General features: G+C 41.5%; 2 protein-coding genes across 5 annotated transcripts in view; both read left to right on the forward strand.

The window, feature by feature from the left end:
* The first annotated feature begins 273 nt into the window (after positions 1-273).
* Positions 274-1827, forward strand: polr2h (RNA polymerase II, I and III subunit H). Its single transcript, XM_076277613.1, has 6 exons — positions 274-445; positions 758-850; positions 958-1041; positions 1128-1221; positions 1304-1387; positions 1507-1827. The coding sequence occupies exons 2-6, from the start codon at positions 778-780 to the stop codon at positions 1622-1624; spliced, it is 453 nt and encodes a 150-aa protein (XP_076133728.1). The 5' UTR covers positions 274-445; positions 758-777; the 3' UTR covers positions 1625-1827.
* Positions 1828-2364: 537 nt separating this feature from the next.
* The window catches only part of armc9 (armadillo repeat containing 9), a 35519-nt gene continuing 13058 nt past the window's right edge, over positions 2365-24825 (forward strand). For 3 of the 4 annotated variants that reach the window (XM_076278653.1, XM_076278651.1, XM_076278650.1), the window contains exons 1-24: positions 2365-2528; positions 3183-3266; positions 3475-3600; positions 3707-3877; positions 5036-5191; positions 5274-5366; positions 6249-6273; positions 6992-7149; positions 7331-7429; positions 8022-8057; positions 10095-10129; positions 10823-10934; positions 12502-12609; positions 14490-14580; positions 14812-14935; positions 15446-15585; positions 15976-16052; positions 16473-16547; positions 17103-17193; positions 17856-17914; positions 18631-18729; positions 19263-19372; positions 21736-21863; positions 24600-24708. In XM_076278653.1, coding sequence (XP_076134768.1) covers positions 3216-3266; positions 3475-3600; positions 3707-3877; positions 5036-5191; positions 5274-5366; positions 6249-6273; positions 6992-7149; positions 7331-7429; positions 8022-8057; positions 10095-10129; positions 10823-10934; positions 12502-12609; positions 14490-14580; positions 14812-14935; positions 15446-15585; positions 15976-16052; positions 16473-16547; positions 17103-17193; positions 17856-17914; positions 18631-18729; positions 19263-19372; positions 21736-21863; positions 24600-24708 — 2273 coding nt within the window. In that variant the 5' untranslated portion in view covers positions 2365-2528; positions 3183-3215. The remainder of the gene's footprint in view (positions 2529-3182; positions 3267-3474; positions 3601-3706; positions 3878-5035; positions 5192-5273; positions 5367-6248; positions 6274-6991; positions 7150-7330; positions 7430-8021; positions 8058-10094; positions 10130-10822; positions 10935-12501; positions 12610-14489; positions 14581-14811; positions 14936-15445; positions 15586-15975; positions 16053-16472; positions 16548-17102; positions 17194-17855; positions 17915-18630; positions 18730-19262; positions 19373-21735; positions 21864-24599; positions 24709-24825) is intronic. The other variant, XM_076278652.1, reaches the window with a different exon arrangement.

The raw sequence follows: 24825 nt of genomic DNA on the forward strand, positions 1-24825 counted from the left end.
GTCAAAAATCAGCAGATGGCGCTCGCTTTATTTATGTTTCAGTCCATTTTTTTTTTTTTTTTTAAACTGTTGCTGAACAAATGCAGCTGTGTATAAAGATATACATTTAATTATCAATTATATAATTATAGCATTTTTGCTTATAACTGTTTCTAAGGTAGTTGTAGTTGAAAATCATTGCAAGCTCTCTATGCCAATAGAAAACGTTTCTCTGTTTTTTTTTTTTTTTTTTTACGTTTCTCTGGTTTGCCACGGAAGTGAATGTTGAGAAGGGTCAACGAGTTCCACATTGTGAGCGCGGCACAATTCATTTCTGTTGATGAGAGAAATCTGATTATCATTATTTTTAGTTTCTTCCTGAGAGCTTTCGTTGGAGTCTTTCATACTCCCCCATCTTTGAAGATTAATACGACAACAGATTTTGGTCGTAGGTATCCTAGAAAAAGTAAGTGAAGAGAAATTCGTTTACTAGCTAGCTGGCTAGGCTAGCTTCACATGAGTGCCTGTGCGAATGGAATCACAGATTACCTTGTTTTGTATAATGTTTTCAATTCACCCGGTGGCCAACTCTACACCCACAGTCAAAATTCTTGCTTCTGCTTTCTCTTGGAATATCAGTAAATTGTCCCAACTTGAAAGTAATTTTAGCTAAGTAAATTATGTCAAATGTTGAGTCAATCGGCTGTAAGGTAAGGTTCCATTTATCTGTCCATACTGTCAAAACGTCTATTTAACAAAATCTTCCCATTTTCATCAGATTGATAGACTAGAACCAACATGGCTGGAATCCTGTTTGAAGATATTTTTGATGTGAAAGACATTGACCCAGATGGGATGAAGTTTGACAGAGGTAATGTATGCTGTTTTGGTGCTGTGTGTTGTTAGACAACCAATGGGCTTTGGTTCAAAGATTAAATACATAAGCATTGTACAAACTATTCAAACTTTTTATTTCAGTGTCTCGACTTCACTGTGAAAGTGAATCTTTCAAGATGGACCTCATACTTGACGTGAACATTCAGATCTACCCTGTGGACCTTGGTAAGATGAATGGTGACATAATAAGCCATAGCTTTCAAGTGCAATACAGTAACATTAATAAAGTATGACTTTACTATATTCTTCAGGGGACAAGTTCAGGTTGGTGATAGCAAGTACACTTTATGAAGATGGAACTCCAGATGATGGGGAATACAATCCAACAGATGACCGCCCTTCAAGGTAAGGTGTGTCTGTCTGTCTGTCTGTCTGTCTGTCTGTCTAATAGGACTTGCAATGAGGTATCTATGTTGTTTTTCCTCAGGGCAGATCAATTTGATTATGTGATGTACGGAAAGGTGTATAGAATTGAAGGAGATGAGACGTCTACAGAAGCGGCCACTCGTCTGTGAGTTTTGTCTTGCGGCCTAATAATTAAAAATGATCAACCATTATTTTTCTTTAATTCTCCAGATGTTTGTGTGCTAATTTAAATTAACCATTTATTTGTTGTTGTTTTCTATGTAGTTCTGCCTACGTTTCTTATGGTGGGTTGTTGATGAGACTACAGGGTGATGCCAACAACTTGCATGGATTTGAAGTGGACTCACGGGTCTACCTTTTAATGAAGAAGCTTGCTTTCTAAACATGGCTTACAGTTTTTCTGTGTGGACTCAAAATACATTGCATTTGAATATCCGGAAAGACAATATCTCTTGAGGATCATGGACTTGCATCTTTGTGGATGTTTTGTAGAAATACCTGGGATTTTTCTCTCTCTTTTTTCGTAATGTAATTACAAATTACAAATCAATACTGTTTGTGGTAAACCCTGTATAATAATAATAATAAAAAAGTTTTATATATTTGGTTGTCTTTATGTTTTGAGACCCATGCAGCACATAGAACCAATTGACCAACCAAAAATTACTTTAATGGAGAATTTGTATGTAATGTAAGACTCAAATGTTGCGTCTGGCAGGACTGGTGAACTGGTTAGTAACAACATACTTTTCTAACTAGTTTGTTTTTCCATAAGAGTGGTGTTTGTGTATCATATTAGTCTCCTTAGAATTATAAGGTTCTATCTGCATTCTGTGTAGTTCTGAGATATTGAGCTTCAAAGTTTTAGAACTCAGAGTTATATTGATAAGTGGAACACGTATCTTTAGATATAGTGTCCAAAAATGCATACAACTTCAAGAATCACCTCACCTTAGGTTGTTACAGAATAAGAATGTCAATATCTTAATTTGGACAAAAATGTCAGATAGAACCAAAGATTCTAACCGTCTCTGATAGAACCTTATAATTCAATGGCATTGCTCCATGTGCACAAAACTACAGTATTTGCAGCAAAACACGCCACTTTTCGGCTCCAGGCTGTTTGGTTGCTAGGTGTATTTACGAGCGTCTTCCCCTTAGTTACTGGGTAGCGGTTCAGCATTGTATTCTACCATGAAGGTTCGGCTAACATCAGTCTAGCGTTGTTACTGTAAAATTCAATGTTAATGGTATGGACAATTTCATAATATCAAAATGAGATATTGGTGAGTTGAATTTCCTCGCCTAAATGAAAACGTAACATATGCTACTAACCAAGTAGGTTTACGTTTAATTGGCTAACGATAGCATAGTTAGCGATAGCATGTTTGGCTATAACGTTAGATGTGCATGTGTTGTAATCCATCTCTAAAAAACTGTCCGCTAACGTAAGCTAGCCTCAAGCAAATCTTACCACGCATGAATACTGTCAGCTGAATTTACTGATAGAGTTGCATGAATTGCCTGAGATGGGCTGTATATGCAAATTAGCACAATAAATCTCGATAACTGATTACTGATATTAGTAGCTAACATTACGTTAGCTAACTTTGTTGTCGCTACTAATGTTAGCGAGTTACATGTACGTTTGGCGGTGGTGGTTCCATTTACGTGAGTTAATTATTGTCAATACCTACATAAACTGTCCTTGATTATTTGTAATCCACGTTGTCAAGTTACTAATATCCTGTTACAGTTTATTAATCCTTGAGAAACAAAGTTGTTCGCCCTCAAGACGTAGGACAATATTGGAGAGTACTATCTTAGCTAACGTTTTGCTATTGACACTGATAGCCTAGTTGTATTGAACAAGCTATATTTCATCTGCATTGTTTGTAGGTATCCCTTTAAAGACCATGTATTGCATCTATTTGTTTCAGCATTCACGTGTAAAGGACTCCTAAATTCTTGAGATGGGTGACATGTTTGGAAATGAAGCAGATATTCTTGGGATGATCAAGGAGGTATAGACATAGGCTACATGCATGTATTAACGCAATACACACACACACACACACACACACATATATATATTGTGTTAACTAAAGGAATGATGGATTAATCATTTGTGTTAGTTTTACTGCCCATTTTAGTTATTTTATTTTAGGTAGCCTATGTGTTAGGCAGATATCAATTTGTTGGATTTGTCACCCATCATGTTTGTGTTTACAGTATCTCAACTTTGCTGAATTTGAAGAAACAGCAAAACAGTTTGAGAAGGAATGTAAAATCAAGGGGAAACCGATCCCCAAATCTCAAGGCAATGCTGTTCAAGATTCTAAAGCCCTCATCATTCAGGTAAACCTGTTTTAGGATTACAGATGTGATCTATCAATTGTCATTTTATTAATATGTACCCTTATATGCCTTGAAACATAAGTATGATATCCAAATTAATTTACAGAAAGATCTTATGAGCTCATTTGAAGATGGCGACTACAAGGTATTCTTTGAGCTCTGGAACGAACACATTCCTGTAGAGGACCGTGACAGTCATCCCACAGCTCAAAAGCTTGAGTTTTATCTGCACATCCATTTCACCATCTATCCTCTGAAGCACTGCCTTGGAAGACCAGTAAGTTGCTAAGGCCATGTCAGGGACTGTGAAGACCGTTGTTTGTTTTTTTAAAAGTGCTGATATCTCCTAATGGGGAAGAATGCCAGTTAGTATGCTCAGGCATCAGGGTATTGCCAAACCTGAGTTGTTACAGTTATTGCTGAACTATTAAGTCTAACACTATATGGTATGGGTTTGCTGGAGTTTTTGTTTGTTTGTTTTTAGTTACTGCTGGAATGACTTATATTTGGTTACCAATTGCATCCAGTTGGTACTTAAAGTATGTGACAGCCTTAAAACTAAAATTTGTCCCATAAATCTTATACACTTGTATACTTGCTTTATTACACACATATACACATGCTTTATTATGCCCAGTTTACAATTTATAGCCAATCTGAAAGAACCTTTCCTAGAGCTTCACTCCAGTTGTTACACAAACATGCCACCATGCATATCACTCAAATATCAAGGTGTCCCATTATTCATGGGTTTCATCAGGTCCCTTTCCACAGGTGTATTAATCAAGCACCATGCAGCCTGCATTGATAATCAAGATGCTTGATTTTATACACCTGTGGAAAGGGACCTGATGAAACCCATGAATATGTGTTTTGCCATTCTAGACCTGTTCCTCTGTTTCAAGACCTAGTTCAAACTTCTAAGCAATGTAATGTTTTCAGTAGGCGTTGGAATGAAGCATATTCCATGCTTGACCTCCTATGCAGCAGCCACTTATCATACAAACCATACAAAGAATTGCTGCTAGGAGAGTGACAAACTGAATTTCGTTGTGAACCACATTGACAATAAAAATATAGAATCCTTGAAGATATTGTTATACTATCTCCTCCAGCACACAATGACAGAATGTATTGTGCAAGCATGTACTCATAGAATGCATTGGAAAACAAAGACACCTGGCATTTCATTTTGCCTCAGGAATTCCAAGACCACCACTCGTTAGAATACAACCTGTACGTAATACATTACATTTCTGCCCTTTTTGGCCAGTAGGTGGCCCCATTTCTCTCACTATTCCGCAGCGATGAAGTATAGTGAAGAAAGTCCATGATACAGTATGATGTACATGAAGGGTTTATGTCAGGAATTATGTATCAGTATCAGAAATAAGTATCAGTGGTGGTGAGCTGTGTTTGATATCTGCTGGAGCAGGACCAAGGGGATTTCGATGAGAGGATTACACACTTCAAACACTTTCTGGAGACCAGAGGCTCAGCGCTGAGTCAGACCACTGAGTTCCTGCCGTTCTACGCTCTACCTTTCGTACCAAATCCTGTGGCGCATCCGTCCTTCAAGAACCTTTTCCAGGTAGGCTCAACATCTTCCTCCCCTCACCCTCAGTCACTCTCAGAAGTTGAGCTGATGTCTGAGCTGATTTTGTTTTTTGCAGGATTCCTGGATGCCAGAGATGAAGGAGAAGCTTGAGAAATTTCTCTCTACGACACTAAAAGCTTCCAACACTCCAAGATTGGTGACCATATATGTATCCTTAATGTTACTAAAACTGGACACAACTGGAGTTCATACTATAGCTTTTCACCATAGTCCTAAAACTGTATCATCAGGTCCTCTCACTCCTGGTGTTCTGACTATATCACTCTTCTTACCTAATGAAAGAAGTGAACCAGAGAGATAAACAATGAGATTAAAATGAATAGGAATACAATAGCCTAAGATTGAAAGCAGATGAAAAACATGTAATCTCCTCTCCTTTTACTTGTGAGAAACACATTTAAGTCCTTCATAAAAGCCTTTCCCACAAGGAACCAAAGGGAGCATTAATATGCAGACAGTGCCCCTTCCATTTATATGCAGTCTTTCAGAAACAAAAGCAAAGACAAATCCACTTTTCCCCCCTTCATCAGTGTGTGTGGTTCAGGGCAAAACCTGATATGACTCTCACCCTGAGTTGACCCTGATGGTCTATAGCCACCTAAGGGCATCTTAGATTGGTCTGACATCAAAACAATTACAGCTTTATAAGAAGTCTGCTATATAGGCTTTCCTTCCCATGCTATTAAATAACTGGATTAAGATTATGTTATATTCTTCAGTCGGGTTCAAATCCCAAAAGACAATCATTGTTGCTTTTCAATTGGTTTTACGAATAATACCAGAAAGTACTGCCAAAGTACTTGTTGGAACTGCGCCCATGTGAGGTGATACTAAGTATGATATTAAATTATGTCTGCATATCCAAAGATGTGTCACAATAATCATACGAGACTACAGTGGAAAATCTTAAATGATATGATTTGATGCAGCATTCTTGATCAATTTTTTTTTTACTGATAGTTATCCCTCTTTTTGTTTAAATGATCACTGCTATTATGTTCTAGTTATTTCTTTAACACTGGTGTCAAAGAGGGAAGGTTTCCCTAGCAACAAAGGTAAGCAGCTCATGTTTAGAGAATAACTCGATGTACAGTTTATGTCTGCTGTGTACTGTGTTGTGCACACATTGACAGTGACTGTGGGAAGGAGTGTCATTGTAATTGCATTTGGCAACTTTTCAGTCTGATGTGACGCATTTAAGCATTCTTGGCTTGAGTTTGAATAATTTTGTGTGCTTGTTAAACCACAAACCACTAATGTTGAGGCCGTGCCCAAATGTCATGCATCCTCTTATTTCTACTGTCAATCAAATATCCCAATGTTGTCTGTTGAGGAGTTGTCTGTTTAATCTGAATCTGAGTTTAGTTCCAAAACGCTATATCCTCCATTTTAATGAATTTTTATAAATCATTTTTTTTTATTTTGTTTTCCAAGTAATTTCAGTGGAATTATAATAGGGTTATTGTTATTTGATTAATCTTTACTCAGTCAAAACAACACAACTGCAATTGATATTACCTGAAATACACAATTAAATAACATGACTTTTTGTTACTTTTTTACTTTTGTGACTTTTTCTTGTTTTTAACATGACTTAATTCAAAAAAAAATTTCAAAAATGGAGAACTAACGTTTTGGAACCAAACTCTTCATCTGTTATTGCAAAATTTTGGCATGAACATTTGTTCAGTGATACTTGCTACATGTGAATAGCTTTTTTTTTATCTATTCCCTGCCAACTTGAATGAGACGTGTGTATTTGTGTGTATGAAGATACAGTACAACAACTGCACTTGCAGTTGGCAGAAGCTGAGAGGAAGGCTTCGTCCTACGTGAAAAAGTTCCAGAAGATGCAGGCCGACTACCATAAACTCATCGGTGTCACAGCTGAACTGGTGGATTCACTTGAAGCCACTGTCAGTGGAAAAATGGTACATTCAGCCCCCTACCATTACCCAGATCACACACAGAAACACACGCTCGCCACACACGAGCCCTATATGAATGTTATATCTATCCACACCTAAAACTGAAACACCCTCACCCTCAGTGCAAGTGTATGCTCAATAACACTTCCCAGATCGCTCATGGGAATGCTGCTGTTTGTTGCAGATTTCCCCAGAGTATCTTCAGGGTGTATGTGTGCGCCTCTTCAGCAACCAGATGAGACAAAGTGTGGCCCAGAGCATTGACTTCACCCGGCCTGGAACTGTGAGTGAGAAACACCCTTTCCCACATGTGGCCGTGTTAACACCCAGCCAGCCAGCCAACTGATGCTGATGCATATAATGATGCTCTTATTTGCCAAGTCCAAAAACCTATAGCATTATTATTTCCCTGGTTGTCTTTTGTTTAGCTAAAATGTGTTGTGGGGTCTTTAGATTGCTGTGTTGCCATGTTGTTTTGTTACATTTTTTCTTCATTGCCCCTCATGGAAGTCTGGTTAGATATTAGGTGTTTATGGTGTGTGCCTAATATTTAGTTTACAACCCTCCTGCAGCTGCTTGTGTAATGAAAATACACCCCCAACATAGTCATTCTTTCTGTTATGAGCTGTTCTTAATACCTTTTTCCTTTACTGCATAGGAAGGAAGGGTTATTTGAAAGGACTCTTAGATGATTGAGATGTCTGCTATATACAGTACTCACCACCATCAGTGGCTTGTGGGCAAATCTAGTTGTGTGCTTCTGTTTTTGTTGTGTGTCTGTATACCTTCATTCAATAACTTCCTATTGTGTGTATTTGTGTGTCTGTGTGTGTGTGTGTGTGTGTGTGTGTGTGTGTGTGTGTGTGCTGTTAAAGGGATATTACTCTATGAGCCCTTATGATGATGGATATGTAAGTCTCTGATGTTTCATTCTTCTCCCTCTTGTCTTGCTCCCCCACTACATTGCCTTGCCGACCGTGCTTCTGCCCTCCCCTCCCCCTCTCTTCCTCTCATCCTTACTGCTCATCCATTCCCTCCCTTTTATATTCCTCCTGAAACCCACGGCTGGCTCCAGTTCCCTTTATATCGACTCCATCTAAAGGGCCTCCGTTGCTATGAGAATGCTGCTCTTTGCCTGACAGGGAAAGGGTGTTGTGTTGAATCCCTAGTGGTGTCACTGTGACTGCAGTTTGTATTCTTCTTTACCCTGCATAGCCCGCCATGTGCTGTTTGTCTTTGTTAGTCGCCATAATAATGATTTGCTTGAGCCTGGTTCCTAAAGTCCCCACAGACTTGGTTCACAAGCGTCCTCAGAGCTAGAGTTTGGTCAGCACCAGACTAGTTTCACACTTTTACTCATTTGTTCATGGAAAGTATCACAGGACTATTACAGTGGTTACCATGGGGCCGGCCCTTTTTGTACGTGGGCGATGAATTTCCAGGATGTACCTGGACTTTCTTAATCCTCTTGAAGTAAAGCGATATGGGATATAGAACCTCGCCCAAAGGCTCCTAATCTAGCCAACACACGTTATAAGTACTCCATATACTTCCCCTCTTGCGTAGTTGCACAAATTATTTGTCAATTGTGAGGCTCTCAAAGTTTGACCAAGACTGAGCTCCTGCTATACATTTGTTGAAGTTCACACACCCTCCTCTGTCTTGGCCAGATCCTAAAGTTCCTCTATTGGTCTTCGGTCCACTCATTCTTCATACTTGAGATGCCTGGACAGATCTGTGTGTTGCGCCTCTGTGTTTCACAAAGGACAGGCCCGGTTCAACAGGATATGGATAGGCTGACATGGATAATTTCCCAGCCCTTTTACGCTCGAAATCGACATTTGAGGTCTCCCGCCTCCCACCGAGGTTAAACATTGAAATGACCTCTTTGAGATCTCAGCACTTCACCTTCATTAGCGGTTGTTTGGAGAAACCGGACCTAAAGGCCAGGTGCAATGTGATAGTGATGGCGGGTCATTTCCTTACTCACTAACCCCTTCTCATACTCCCTGTACCCTTATAAGGGTTCCTCATGCCCTTGCCACTCACTGCATGCAAAAACCAACAAACAAACAAAAAGTAAAGTAAAGCAAATGTGTTTATTGAATGCGCGCCTGAAGGTATTGCATGTGACCAGAATTATTTTACAGCATGTACAACTGTATATAGCTCCTCTAGCTTTGGTACACCCTGGCTTGTTACTTGGGCTGAAAGTGTCTCGGTAAACATCCTAGTGATCTCAGCGAGAGGTGAGCTCAATGGCCGTATTAAAGCATTTCAGAGAAGGTGCTGCTCATTCTGACCCAAGATCAGGATTGCCTCCCTTATCACTTTTAAGTATCTATCTATCTAAAAAAAAAAAAAATGTTCCTATCTATCTAAAAAAAAATGTCCCTCAGGATGAAAAAAAGTAATAATGGATGAATAATGGATGAATTACTTTAATGAAGAATAACAAAGTAGTCAAGCAAATAGCTTAGTTGAAAGAAAGATCGCACTGATATCTTTTTCATGACTGAGTTTAGAGATTCAGATTCGCACCTCCTCTGAAATGACTTGTGAATGTGGTCCGAGCTCTCTGGTTCGTTTTTTAGCATTAAACAGGTGAATCTTAGTTGGTTTTCCTGTAAATGTTTTTTTAATCTGCATTCCTTATCCGGCTGTCAGTTTAATCTGAAAGAATTGGCGCTCTGTAGCCACTGTGAATTGTGCTCCCAGTATCCCCTGACCAGTTTGATGTTCGTGAGTTCTGGTTCCTGGTTTTAATCATGACATTTTTAATTTTAACAAATACAAAAGCCATGTCCGTCTGCATTGGTCTCCTGTGCCAGCACCATTACTCATTTTCCTTGAAAAGTAGTGACCAACTCCATAGAAAAACAGTGTTGACAAAATGACTAAAGACGGTGAAAGTTTCATAGTTGTGTCTCTCTATCCCTCTCTCCCAGGCCTCCTCAATGCTGCGTGCCTCTGTCGCACCCCCGTAAGTTCTCCATGAGTCCCCGTCCACAGCCACATGTATGGAAATCAGAAAACAGGGCCCTGTAGCACTAGAAAACAGACCCTGATAGAACAAGCAGTTCTACCTGCCCAACTCTCTACTGAGCGCTGAAAGCATGTAGAGTCGTGGCAAGTCTGAGATTTATGACTGGTAACTAAACTGTCATATATGATGAGTGAATGATACATGTTAGCAAAGTCTATTGCTATCTTGTTAAAATAAGCAAATGCATTTGCTTTTGCAAATGCAAAAAAGCAAATGCATTTATGTGAATTGACAGAATTGTTGCGCCAGGTAAAAAAAATTCCACTCCTCTCTTGGTCTTTGGCACACTGCCATGATTTTTTTTCTCCTCCCTTCAGGCAATTTCACCTTCTTAGGATGCCTTAGCTTTCTTTCAAGGTGCTTTTACGACCAAGCCAGGGCTTCCTTTTCATGTAGATTCTTGTCTTAGTTAGCATTGTCCTCTTGCATTGATATTGCTAAGTGTACTTAGTCCTGTACATCAACGATAGCATTACATTCCCACTGAACTGATAGAAAGCTGGCAGGAATGTTGGTGCATGCGGTGGTGAATGAAGTGTCTAATTTTAGTGTGTGTGCATCACCCCCCCCCCCCCCCCCCCCCCCCCCCCCACCCCACCCCACCCCCACACACACACGTTTTCTTCTTAGGAGGCCCAAAGACGTGCCGCTGCTGCCATCGTTGGACTACGAGAAGCTGAAGAGGGATCTGGCCAATGGGTCGGATCGGCTCAAGGCGCTCCTGCTGCAGGCACTGCGCTGGGTTAGTCTGGAGTCAGCCTCAAACACTCCCAGGCCCGAAGCCCGAAGGAATCAAATCGCTTTAGTAACCCTGAGAGACACCAGTGCTCTGATTGTGGTGCCAGGCCCACCCAGGATGAGTCATTGTAACCATGATTGGTCATTGATTTACTCATTAGTGTAGTTCAGACCACACTTAGAAGCAGGCCCGGGGTGGGTAATCGGGAGAATCGGGAGAATTCCTGGTGGGCCGCTTCACTTTTGAGCTGGTCGAGGGAAAAAATATTGACATTTGTCACGTTAGTCTATCTTCTCTTAAAGTAGCCTATACATGACACCACTCCGCATTCTGTGCATGACACCGTTGCAAAAGAGTTGGTTGGGTCCATATAGCCCGTCTTTTCCAAAAAGTTTTCTCAGATACGGATAGCCGGACCGGCCCTACTGTAGCCATAAGCGTCAGGAAGGATGGATGGTAGAAAGAGGCCAGGAGGTACTGAAACGGCCAGGTAAAATGCTGTCAAATGTGCCAAGCTTCCATATTTTTTTTTTAAGAGGACAGACAAAAGTGGCAACTGGTAAAGAGAAATAGCCTATAGTCAATGATTATTAGCAATGTAATTGGGCTAATAATGGACGTTGTAGCATTGTCAAGCTATTCGCAAGCACATTAAATTACTTAAAATAGTAGCCTTTTGTATCCGATTCATAGACTTTGCAGTATGCAAATATTGATAACAAAACTGAAGCTTGATCTGTGTAGGCCTATCCGGTAAAAAGTGTAGCCTCTGAGGAGCAGATCAACCAGTCGACCACTGAAAATGAGTGATGAGGAGGCCATTACTATAGGGACAAGTAGAGAGGATAAATTAAAGTTGTTTAATGTAAGAAAGAGCAATTATGCTACATGATAAACCTATATGCCTTGTTTGCTCAGAAGTGGGTGTAGTAAAGGAGTAGGCTAAAGCACCAAACAACAATATAGCCTACCCATGCAAAAAACATGTAGCCTAAACATTAGTTCAATATGCCTCTTTGTGGAAGCGTGGGATAGGCTACATGTCAAAGGCTTTCTTTCTTTCTTTCTTTCTTTCTTTCTGTTTTTTTTTTAACTTGTGGAATAGTGGAATATTTTTTGTTAACTTCTCAGTTGAAGTGAATTATTATATAACCTTTACACATTTGTTGAACCATGGTGCTAATAAAAACTACAGGATAGTAAGAGCTGAAATATTGCTTCATTTATCCAATTTCCACCACCATGGAAAACATGGGCCGGTTTTGGACCTGAAACTCCTGGCCTGAAAAGTGGCCCCACTCTGGCCCTGCTTAGAAGTCTGCTGTTATTGATCAGATTGTCTCATTACCTATGCTATGAATCGCTATGGTATTTTTTCACTTCAGTTTCTGAAATATTCAGTTGTCAAGTATTTATGATGTAGAGAGAGACTTTGTGCTAATTTCTTTTCCTCGTATCACTAATTGTGCTGTCTGTCTTTGGGACTGTGTGTGTGTGTGTGTGTGTGTGTGTGTGTGTGTGTGTGTGTGTGTGTGTGTGTGTGTGTCTGGGGCTTGTTTGGATTTTTCAGAGGCTGACTCGGTCTGTCCACGGCGAGCAGCGTGACACCGTCCTTCAGGCCTTTATCAGTAATGACCTCCTGGAGCGCGTCAGCCGAAGCAGCAGCAGCTCCAGAAAGGTACACAGCTCCCTATGACCTTGCTCTTGCTCCTCCTCCAGGCCATATCCGCCAGCCAGGTACACGACACGGTGACTGAGCAGACACCCCCGCTCACCTATTCCCTATTCGATTCAAGTATCGCCAGAAATGCATGTAGATCAAGAACTCTTTTCTGAGACAACCCAAAAGAGCAGCATGCAGCCCTTGCCCGTGAGTTCCTTCTCTCGTCACTTAGATCATTGGGTGATCATCTTGAGTCTGGTGCAGAGGGCACATGGCTGTGCTGCAGTTCAGTTTTTCACAGGGACATGGAAGTGAAGTAGTTTGGACATAGATGTTTCAACTGAGTTCCACTCAATGTATTGAGATCAGGGTTCCCACGGATCATGGAATTTCTGGAATATCATGGAATTTTATTTATTTATTTATCAGTCTATTCCAGACATGAAAACTCAGGGAATTTTATAAGTTTTGGGGCATAGTTATGGAATATCAGGGAATTTTGTTGTAGCATTTTAAAATTTACTTGCCAAAATACATTAATACAAATATATTTCCTCACAGAATTGGTGTATATCTGGTTATTAGCTTTACTGCTTGCTTGAATAGCCCAACTTTGTTGTTTATTAAATACCTATTTATTCATCTCCTGCTCTAAAAAAGTAAAAGATTCTTGAACGCAGGTACTCTGAAATCATTTATCGGTATATTGTACTATTCATTATACAGTCAAGTCATGGAAATTCAGGTTTTTTGTCAGGGAAAGTCAGGGAAAAGTCATGGAATTTTACATTTGACTCACAGGGAACCCTGTGAGATCTCTACAATATTTTTTATCTGAGGGCTTTCATATGTATTTTACACTGCGTCCCGTGAAATAAAAAGCTGGGTGAAACTGGCTTTACCACCGGGGGACTAGTCATCCCAAGACCACATAAATGTAAGCCCTGACAAACAACAAAATCACACTTCACCATCTGAGGTCAGATAGGGTCACTTGTCTTCAGTAACTACAGATTTTTGGAAGGAAAACTGAAAGAACCATCTCTGGTTATATGATTCACCAGCTCAGAGGATTCTGACATCTTCTTTGTGTTGGTGTTTATTTCCCTTTGTATGTATGCCTCTTCACGTTAAGTAATCTGCACATGACCTGAAGCAGCGATGTCAGAAGGGGCGTTTTGTAAGATAAATGTCTCAGCCTATTGTCACTGTTCTCTCTGCCACACAGCAGGTAATCCATATGGGACACTTTAGCAGTCTAACGTTTACATAGCTTTCAATACCATACAATAGACAGGGGTATAAGCACAGTAATTGGATGTAGTCTTTACTTAGCCACTCTCCTTTTGGACTATGAGATAAGATAAGTGTCCTTAAATATTATTTTAAATGCAATGAAAATGACTGTCTTGAAAAATGACAGATCCCAAATGCATTTCTTTACACTTTCTTACAGTGCAACGCTGGAAGTAGTTGAGGTCAGGTTAAGCGCTGTGGCAAATCGTGGCTTTTCTCTTCTGAGGCCCTGAGGCCCATTACCTCAGTTGACTTGGGATAAGCTCCTTGGGTAGTCAATGAGACTGCACCGCTGCCACTATTCCAATGTGTTACATAAGTCTGTGAAACGTAAAGAACATCAAACAATGCAAACTATTTCTACACATCTTGTACCACAAGGTTGTCTTATATTACCAGTAGTGTCTGTGACACGTCATGTGACATTTAGAACACTTGAAAAATGTTTCAAATTTAAACATCCATCTGTCAAACTGACGCTTCACATACATGTTAAGCACTGTAATGAGCAAACAACAGGCTTGTTGAAAATGCATTTAATGGTGTTTAAACTTGTAAGTTGGTGTTTGTTATACCTTCAATTCTGACTGTTTTTGCAGAAGACCGTGCTTCACCTGATGAAATCAAAAAATGAGATTGTCCGTCAGTACATGGCCCGACTCATCAATGCTTTCGCCTCACTGTCAGATGGTAAGTCAATAACTGTGGATCAGGCAGCTCCTGAGCTGAGCTAGTCTCTATTCATTATTCATTTTGTAATATCCCTTTGATGTGGTTGTAAGTGCTTAATAGGTTATCCAACCTGGGCTTGTTACGGGTATGATAAAATTTTCCCTTATAAAAATGGAAAGCTCTGTTGTAGTAGGTAGGTTTGTGATATTTACTGTTGATTTCATCAAATATGTCTCTTCCGCTCTCTAGGCCGAATGTACCTGTCTCAGATCCCCTCTCTGCTGAAGATTCTTCTGGACTCCATGAAGACGGAGGAGAAGGACTCGCTGACCAGGGAAAACCTCCTGGGAGCCTTACAGAAACTCAGCCTCAGGTCCCTAGCTCACATTCCCTCCACCAGCCGGGACCAAAGAGACATTTACATTTATTGCATGTTGATTTAGCCATTAAATCCATGGCGTGACTAAAGCTAGCAACATCACTTTGCTCAGTCAGCATACCCTCTATGCTTTACTACTTCTCCTAGTGAGTCCTCCAATTCTGTCCATCTGGACTGAATAACGTCTTGATAAAGCTTTTTTTGTGATCTTCTGAGTGATCTGAGTGATCTATCTATCTATCTCTCTACTGTTCGAGAGATAGATAGATAGATACTTTATTAATCCCCAGGGGAAATTCAAGGTCTCAGTATTTCCCCTGGGGATCAATAAAGTATTTATCTATCTATCTATCTATCTATCTCTCTCTCTCTAACAGTACATGTCGAGTATCTCAGAATCAAGAAGGTTGAAGAATGAAGATCACTCAGAAGATCACAAAAAAAAAAAAAAAAAAAAAAAATTTTATATATATATAGTTCCTCTGTCTGATTGGTTCCTCACAGGCGAGCCCAGCAGACAGCCATGATCAGGGCTGGTCTGATTGGCTGGCTGGTGGACGAGCTCCATGACTCGGACTGCCTGACGGACTACACGCTGGAGTACGCCGTGGCCCTGCTCATGAACCTGTGCCTGCGCACACAAGGTAGACGTGCTCTCTTTTTTACTGGCAGAGAAGTCACTAAGAGTTCACTGAGAACGGGTGTCATGATAATAAAGTGTGTTATAAACTTATTTATTTGAATATGCAGTGCAGACATGTCTTTTCAGGAGATGTTTGTGTCATCCAGAACAGAGCTGTAATATACTGCCACTAAGTTTGCATATTATTGCATCCTGTTTACACTAAGAGAGTCCGCATCATTGCCCATGGACAATCAGCTGGTTAAATTGTGCTGTGAGCACCTTGGGTCAATTACATTGCGTTTAAGTGTGCTATATAAATAAATGTGACTTGACTTGACTTGACTTAAATTCAACCCATGAGCTCACTGAACAAATTCAAATCCCTTACCAGCGATGTTTGTGCCCGCAGGCAAAAGGAAGTGTGCTGAAAATGCCAAACATGTGCTGAAAGTTCTGACTGACCTCCTGGGACATGAGAACCACGAGGTGAATGCTGTGGTTTTATCCCTTAGGATGACCATGAAGGGGCACACCTGGTTGCATTGTGTCCATTGTGTCCACAGTGCTGTGGCCATATTTGTGTGTTTGTGTCTATCTGTCTGTGTGCATGAATCAGCATTTGCCAATATTTGAGAATCCACTGCGCCTTGAAAGAATCCACGTCTAATGTCAATTTGCCTTGTTCACATCAAAGGTGACCAATGGTGCATGCAGTCTATGTGTGTACAGTATGTGCTTTTATTTAAGAAAGAATAGGTAAACATTGTGGCGTGGGCTCACCCAAACCATGATCCAAACCAAGATAGCATAAAGAAGTTATTCCTTGGCTGTAATCAGTATTTACACAGAGGTTAATGAACACTTAAGATATTATTATAAAGCAGTTGTGTCATTTTTTTGTTGCAGATCCGGCCTTATGTGAACGGAGCCTTGTATAGCATACTGGGAATCTCTGCTGTTCGCGAGGCAGCCAGAGAAATGGTGAGTGTGTGTGTGTGTGTGTGTGTGTTTAAAGGGGAACTATGCAGTGTGTTTAGCTTAATTTACCTGAACACAGCTTTTTAGTCATTTGAATGCTTTTCTGGGGTGATTGGTGGCCGTCTCGCTTTCCCCTGGCGTCTGTGATCAGAAAAACCAGCATTGCAACTTTGGGCCAGCAGCCCGCCGGACTCAGACACAGAAAGTCTCGCAGCCTCGCGATGTAAACAGCTTTACAGCACTACACATACATACCAGGCAGGGGCTAGTACAAGGCAGCGATGGAGTTTCTCAGACATTCGCCATGGCAGAGCCAGCGAAAAGAAGCAGAAAGCGAGGAAAACGTTGTCGGAGGAACAGGGAAAGAGGAAACGGCAGAATAACCGATTGAGGAGTATTGTAAAATGTATACGTTGAAGCTGTAAGGGGAGCTCTGCAAAGAAACCTGCGAGTGAAAAACTTTAAAGTAATAAGTACAGACACCCACACATTAATATGCATGTTAACAGCAGGTATTGAAAGTTGTTGTGTATGTTTCCTCCTTTGTTGCATTTACAGAGCATGGAAGAGATCCTTTGTTGCTATAGCAAAGAAGAGAACCCAGAGCTCAACAGACAGATTGAGTTTATCATTAAACAGCTCAATTCAGGTAGGTCTCACCCAGTCACCATAACCACGACTACATACACAGACTAAGCAAAAATGTATTCCATCATCAAATGGATTCCCAATTATACTATCTAATCAGCAGCCCTCGAAGGCAAACTACAGAACGTGTATCTTAGGTTTCACACCTTAAGTCTCTATTATTGTGTGAATAATGCACATTAGAGATAAGGCCTAAGGGTTTGTATCAAAGATATCATTGACTCTGTGCTTTTAAGCTTATCCCCTCTTGAGATTTACCTTTATATTTTATAGTTTATATGAGGCCACTAATGTAGTGGTCACTCATGATAGGTCAGTGTTTGTATATTTAGTCTTTACCAGTGAACTATATAAATATAGTAGCCATTACAGATAGCACTGCTGCTCCAATTATATTTAAACAGTGTTGTGTGTGATATGTAGCCAGTAGCCAAATTGTTTCACACATTTTTGTGTTAAGCACAGTGCAGCTCTTTTGTACTTTTTTGCTAATTGTATTTTATTTATTTATTGTGTTCAATCATAAACTTAGTATGGTGTATGGACATTGTGGATTGAGTATCATCATTTTGCCCCTGCTGGGGGTGAGTTTTACAACTGGTTTATCTTTGTGTTACTGATGCTGTGGTATCTCACGCTGACCTCGCGTGCTCGTGTCCTCAGGGGACGTAACGGAAGATGGGGCCGAGTCGGACGATGAAGAGGAGGAAGACGATGACGAGGTGAGGAAGGTGTCCGTGCCGTAGCACTCGAATGACAAAAGCCTCCACTTTATGGGCACGTTCTGTACCCTCCGCATGACTCACATCACTGGCCCCCTCAGACATAAGAGGGGGAAGGTGAAGGAGGGATAAAGAGAGAGAGAGTGAGAGAGAGATAAACAGACCTTTTTCACTGTGACACCTCTGCCAAATGGGTTGATGGCAATCTCTCTACGGCACAGCTATTGGATGTCACCCACCTGGAAGTTGGGTTTTGAGATTTGAGGAGGTACAAAACAAATAATAACAACACAACTACTACAACAATGGCCTATCACTCAAAACCATGTGTATCTGTGTAGGTGCACACACTTGTGTGTACATTTGTGGTGTTTACTATTCAGAAATAGTACCGTTCAATACCATTATGTGCACCATTAATTTAACAAAATATTGACTAAGGACAAAGACAGAGTTTACTTAAAGACTGGAAAATAACCCCTGGGACTGCATGGCATCTTTACAGTATTGAAACAGAAGTTATAGGATTGCATGAAATGTTATTGTCCAACTTACTTCTTATATAAGTGTTGTTCATTCTTACTAAATCAATTGAGTCGGACTTATCTGACTTCTGTTATTTTGCTATTATTTAACTTTGGCCAGACCCTCTCCATTGTTGCTGCTCGGTGAGACATACCAGGCTCTTAATTCCTTTCAAATCTCTGTTTGTACAGGAGGATGCAATGGAGGCAGATCTGGACAAGGAGGAAGTGCTCCAGCCACAGCCAAAAGAACTTTCCGGAGAGTCCTTGCTCACAACAGAGTACCTGGGGGTAGGACAGCTGGTTGTAAAAATTATATTTACGCTCACAACACTCATGCATAGGAAAATGTATTTTCACTGTTGCACAAAAGTAGAAAAAGTAAATGTGAATCATTTTAAATCAGCCAAGGAGATGCTTAAACTATATTTAAACTCCTTATCTAATTCTTAAAATCTTGTCAAAAATTCTTATCTACCAGGATGTAGTCAGTGTTTGTGGCAAATGACCTGTTAAACTATGTAGGCCCAATGCCAGCTTTACACTGACCGCAACCTGTGGGGTAAAGTAAGAGGAAATTGAATTAAATAAGTCACACATTAATAGGCTGAAGTAGATATTTACCATCATAAAGCAAGCATGACAGCCTAGGGATGAAACACAGAGACAGGGAGTGATGTTAAATTTCTGTTTTCTCTGATTGATTACCTTAATATCCTATTATAGAATGTTCTGTGAAATATTTACCTAACAGTCTGACTCCTCAGGCTTCTCAGTGGATCTAACATGAGGAGATATGTGACCAAGAATTTGGAATTTTCTAGATCATGACCAACATGGTGAAGGCAAAGAGGAGGTCCGGTCCGCCTGCAGGCCACAGCGTGGACGAACCCTTACAACGGCCAGTGACACCAAGTTCTCATCGAAACACAATGTAAAAGCACACACACACACACACACACACACACACACACACACACACACACACACACACACACACACACATTAGGGGTGTAAAGGTGCACATATTTGTACCAAAGTTACAGGATGTAAGGTTCAATACAGTTGTGAAACAAATGTGCTGAATGCAGTAATCAATAAACAGGCTTTTTTGTGTGCAGACTTTTATGTTTCAAATTTGAGTTTTCACACAAACATACAAGGTGGCAGACCATATGTCTGTTTACTTAATTAACACCAAAAAACATTTAACACCTTTTCAAAATACTATTCCAGTTCAATTGTCAGCATATTAGCTTACAGGCTTACTGTATCGACAATTAACTGAACCGTGACTTCAACACAGGGGTACGCACCAAATTGGGATTTTTGTGTACCGTTACACCCTTAACTCACACAGATACGCACACTGAGTGACACACCCTTTGACAGTGACATCAGTGTACATACACAGATGAACAATGTTCTTTCACTGGTGCACTTAAATGTCAAACGTATTGTCATACTCAAACACCTGGGAAAGTCATCCTGCAATACAATTACCTTACAAGACCACAAGCACACAGACCAGCATAGTATGGGTGTGTTCAAAACGCACCTGGCGCACTGTAATGCGCCCTCTTAACATATATTATTAAAAGGCTTGTGTCAGTAACAAGCATCTGCATTTCATCCATTGCTTCTAAATTACTGTAAGAACCAAACTGAAAGAGCTCTGTTTTATTATACAATATGTAACTGAATGGTCATATTATATCTTGTCTGGCCAAGGACAGTTGAGATTGGCAGGAAACCCTCCCTTTTTAGCCACTGTTTTCCGATCAGTGCATTTTAGTCACGAGATATTGTGTGGATTGATGTTGGGAAAGTGGAGGTGTGGCACTCCACCTCCATCAGTTCACACCTTGGGCCTCAATTAAGATAACAGGTGTTCCAGTCTGATTTCCCCGCATCAGGCTTGTTCCTGCTGTGACTGGCCAAGAGCGGCTCTCTTAAGTTACTGTAGATAATAACTGACCACTCTCTGTGTGGACAAAAGGTGTTGAAATAAGACCCTTTGACTATCCTCAGACTATTTTGCGAATCATGACATTGTCACTGGTAGCATAATTCAGATGTGTCCTATTCCCAGTGACACTGTGATTCCCATCCTCTATGAGTGCCACACTGCAGCTCAAAAACACACAGACACACACATACTGCATAAGTTATCCTTTAAATGGCCAGCGGAAACAGCAGTGACCCATATAAAACAGCACAGGAATATGTGATCTGGCTGAATGGCACTGATCTATTTTTAGTCGCGCTCTTAGGGTAGTTCTGCCTTTCTGAGTCTTGTGAAAGAAGCCCAGCTGCCGAAGCAACGGTGAACCATTACAGTTGGCATGGAAATGAATTCCCACCTATTGTAATGGGTCATTTGATCTTATCGCTCCACTATGTCTCACCTCAACAAAAGGCAGATAAAGGACCTGGTCTGGCATACTTTGCCTCTGCTGGAATATCGGGAATGCACCTCACATTTTGGAGACACAAAGCATATACTGTTAACACACCTTAAGGAAGCAAATATCGGAAGGTATCGACACTGGAATGGTGTCCACTCTTGTGCGGTATCTGAGGCATGTTTAGGTGTCCCTTTTTAGGGTCCTTGTTATGAGCACTTTGTCATAAATCTGTCAGGTAAGAGCATGTGGTGCCATATCCAAAATGTGGTGTCAAATCCAAACAATGAGAACCTCGGTCCTCTGTCTCGGATTCCCCTGGTCATTGTCAGCCACTGGTTTCATTGAGTCAATGGGAGGAACAATAACTGAGTTTATGAGCCCTTTGTGGAGCGCCAGGGATTGTTATGATGCCTAAGTGCCTGTATTTTTCGCCCATGAAAAGGCTGTAGAGGGTCACAGGTGCCCTGGGACCGCACAGAGACAGAGGCAGCAGTTTGAGCTGGACAGACTCCATGCTCAGAAAGAGTTCAGGATCTGATGCTCAGGCAGCATGAGCTCATAATTGCCAAGATAGAGGTTGAGAATTAGTCTGCCGGTGTCCTATGTTGAACCACTTTTTCCCCAAACAGAAGGCCAGTGATGCATGCAAAGTGAGTGGAGATGTTTCCATAGAACTCTAGTGGTGATACTACCTGAAATGGAAACCCACATTTCTGATGTGTGTGTATAGTCAAGCTAGCTGCCTTGACTTTTTTGTAGGAATCCTTTACAACAAAATTTGGTACATTTACATTCGCTCACACATCAAAACCGTTTTTATCAACTGAATGGGTCTCCAAACATGTTGGAACTGTACTGGAAAACAGACTATCTCTCTCTCTCTCTCCAGAGATTCCCGGCGAGAAGGAGACTATCCTCTCAGCCGAGAGAGCCTCCCCCTGTCCAGGTACGACTCCCGTCCCCCTACGAGAAGTGGCAGCCGACCTAGCACCTCCGATTCGCTGCATCGCACCCTGGGTACGTCAGCACTCCTGTAACACATCACACTCTATACCTATACCTCTAGACACACACCTGTCCTCCCACAACATACTTTTCCTCCACACATCTTGGTGCAATACAACATAGCTTCACACACCCCTCACCAAACACTTCATGCCCACCTCAACACACCACACCTCCACCAGACATCTCACCCCAAAGCATCTCCCAACACTCCTCCAGACTCCCTACGACACTTCACTCTCACCATTCACACCCCACATCACCCTCAGTACCTCACATCTCACATCTCACACCTCACCATTCCAACACAGAGCACTCCTCTCCCAATAGAGCTGTGTATCTGTGGACTTGACACTGAACAAGAGCATGTTCATTTTGTTTGCAGCACAAATATGAGCATGTGTTTTCTTATACATTTGGGGAAGAAGTCAGCTGTCTGTTTTTTCAGATTACAGTCCCAAACACATCCTGTTCATTCATGGCAGGCCTATTAATGCATGCAAGGTGGTCATTTTAGAAGATTTTAGTCTAGACTCAGAGAAAGCAAACGGTCAGTCAGTAACTGTTGTAGACGTGATATTCTGCAGGTTCTACCTACCTCTAATTAATGTTGTATTGTTTTTCAGTATGGTGGTAGTGTAACCTCACCAGTTCCTTTTCACTTTTTTCTGTAGCAGGACTTTAATATCCGTCTGTTAGAGTTGGAACTTGCCGGAATAAGCCTTTCTTCATAGTTTGCATTTCAGGATGGGATTCTTTTGATGTCCAGAGCCCCTAGGTTAGGCAGTTCCTGAAACTGGACTTCAGAAAGAATTTGTTTTGCCCACTCCCTCTGCCCACTTCCTTGCATGGCACTGAATAAGCAGTTTCCCCTTGCAAAACGCAGCTGACCGTTTCAGTGGACAGAGGTCGTAAAAACACCTCACCACTGCAGTGTTTCCCACAAATTGTATTCTATTTGTGGTGGTAGGTTTGCAGAATTAACTTGAATGCAACCGTTTTTAACAAATTAGCGCAGCGCGGTTATGATGCTAACCAGATTTAAGCACAATGTAGCACAACCTGGAAGATCATTGTGTGGTGGTCAGTGTTGATATTGTGGTGGGCCGCCACAAATAAGTCAATGTATGGAAAACACTGCACTGTAGGGATCGCCTCACTCCTCTATATGCTCTCTGCTCCTCTATTCCTCTGCTCCTCTTGCATCTGTCTGTGGGCTTTTATCTAAAGTGCATGTGAGGTGTAGGGCAAACAGCTGATGACGGCCAGGAAGCTGATGAAGGAAGTTTAGGGAAAGTGCCAAATAGACACGTGCCACAGCTCCACCACATTCAAGAAGAGACAGGAAGCGGTGAAAGAAAGTGCTAGAAAGAGAAAAAGAGTAGATTGTAAATTGGAATTCAATCAGTTTCATCTTAGATAAAGTTAAAGTTGACTGGCATTTAGCAGACGCTTCTATCCAAAACGACACAGACTTGCAACGGCGGGTTTGAGAACTGAACCCAGGCTAAGGCTTGTCAGTCGTCGACGTTATCGCTCCACCACAACCATATAGAAGCTGAATATGTCCGATGTGTTTACTGAATTAACGCACTGTTTTATTATGTAGCCTATATGAAGCACTTGTCCTTGATTTTGGATAGTGCCCCTTCGGTTGCTTTGCCGACTCATGTTAATGCTCGATCTCATTTAAATGGCGGCTTCTTCTCTGTCTTTATAATTGGTGCTACATTCTGTTCCCGCTTGCCTTTGAGCTTATGACATTGACGTAGCTGTAGTCCTCGAGGGCACTTGACACTCTTGCATGAAGATGAACCGGGCTCAGGCTTCTAGCAGTGCTGTGTGTGTGTTAATGGTGTCAGGGGGGTGAGGAGTGTGTCTGTGTGTTTGCCTGCTGTGCCTGTGAGAAGTGTTCGACTCAGTGTAGAGTGGCATGTTTTTCTACCTAGTGTCACTTTATCTGAACAAGGTCCGGCCAATCAGATCATTTTCCATGTCTGTGCAAATAAAGTTGAAAACCAACAGTAACATCATGCGAGCATGTTTGGCACTTCAGGGAAACCACCTGGATATGCCTGGTCAGACCTGGTCAGGCTCACGCAAATTTGGCAGCTGTTTCTATCATAAAGCCACACAGTGTCTTTATTTGTCACAATTACAGTCATCCGCTGGATTGATAACATTCTCCTGCTCGAAGACATCAGTTCAGGCTGAATCGCAGCCTCTTCCTGAGTCTCTGCCTCTGAGGTCATGGTCTTTGTAACTTTGTCTGGATCCACAAGCACACACACACACACACACACACACACCAACACACACACACACACACACACACCTTCTTTTCTGTGTTACTCAGAGAGGATATAGTGGAGTAGGTGTTTGCTCGGTGTGTCTGTCTCTTGGGAAGGATGGAGAGGCAGCCTCTCGTTGGTCTTTTCCCGGTCATGTGGCTCCACGAAGTAGGAAAGACAAGACCACACACCAACACACACACACACACACACACACACACACATACCTTCTTTTCTGTGTTACTTAGAGAGGATATAGTGGAGCAGGTGTTTGCTCGGTGTGTCTGTCTCTTGGGATGGATGGAGAGGCAGCCTCTAGCTATGTCAGCTAGCCCCCTGGATACATCCAAGGGTGCCTGTGTGTGTGTTTGTGTGTCTGTGTGTGCCTCTGTGTCTATGTGTATGTTGTCAGCATGTGTGACGTGTGATTGTGTGTTTCTTGTCTCCCTGCATGCAGTGTCTGAGTCGGAGTGCTGGCGCTCCTCCCAGGAGTCAGGGTTGGAGGGCTCAGTGGTGGGCCAACCTCCCCCACCGGCCACCAGCGAGAGCAACGGCCACGTCACCAGGTAAGACCAGCAGCACTATACACACACACAAACACACACATATATACACACACTTACGCATACGCATACACATACACATACACATACACATACACATACACATACACATACACATAC

The sequence above is a fragment of the Alosa pseudoharengus genome, unplaced genomic scaffold, assembly GCF_046254945.1.
Source record: "Alosa pseudoharengus isolate Yale_2024_CS ecotype anadromous, Long Island Sound unplaced genomic scaffold, YU_APseudo_1.1 YU_APseudo_1.1_scf_11, whole genome shotgun sequence".
Taxonomy (NCBI): domain Eukaryota; kingdom Metazoa; phylum Chordata; class Actinopteri; order Clupeiformes; family Clupeidae; genus Alosa; species Alosa pseudoharengus.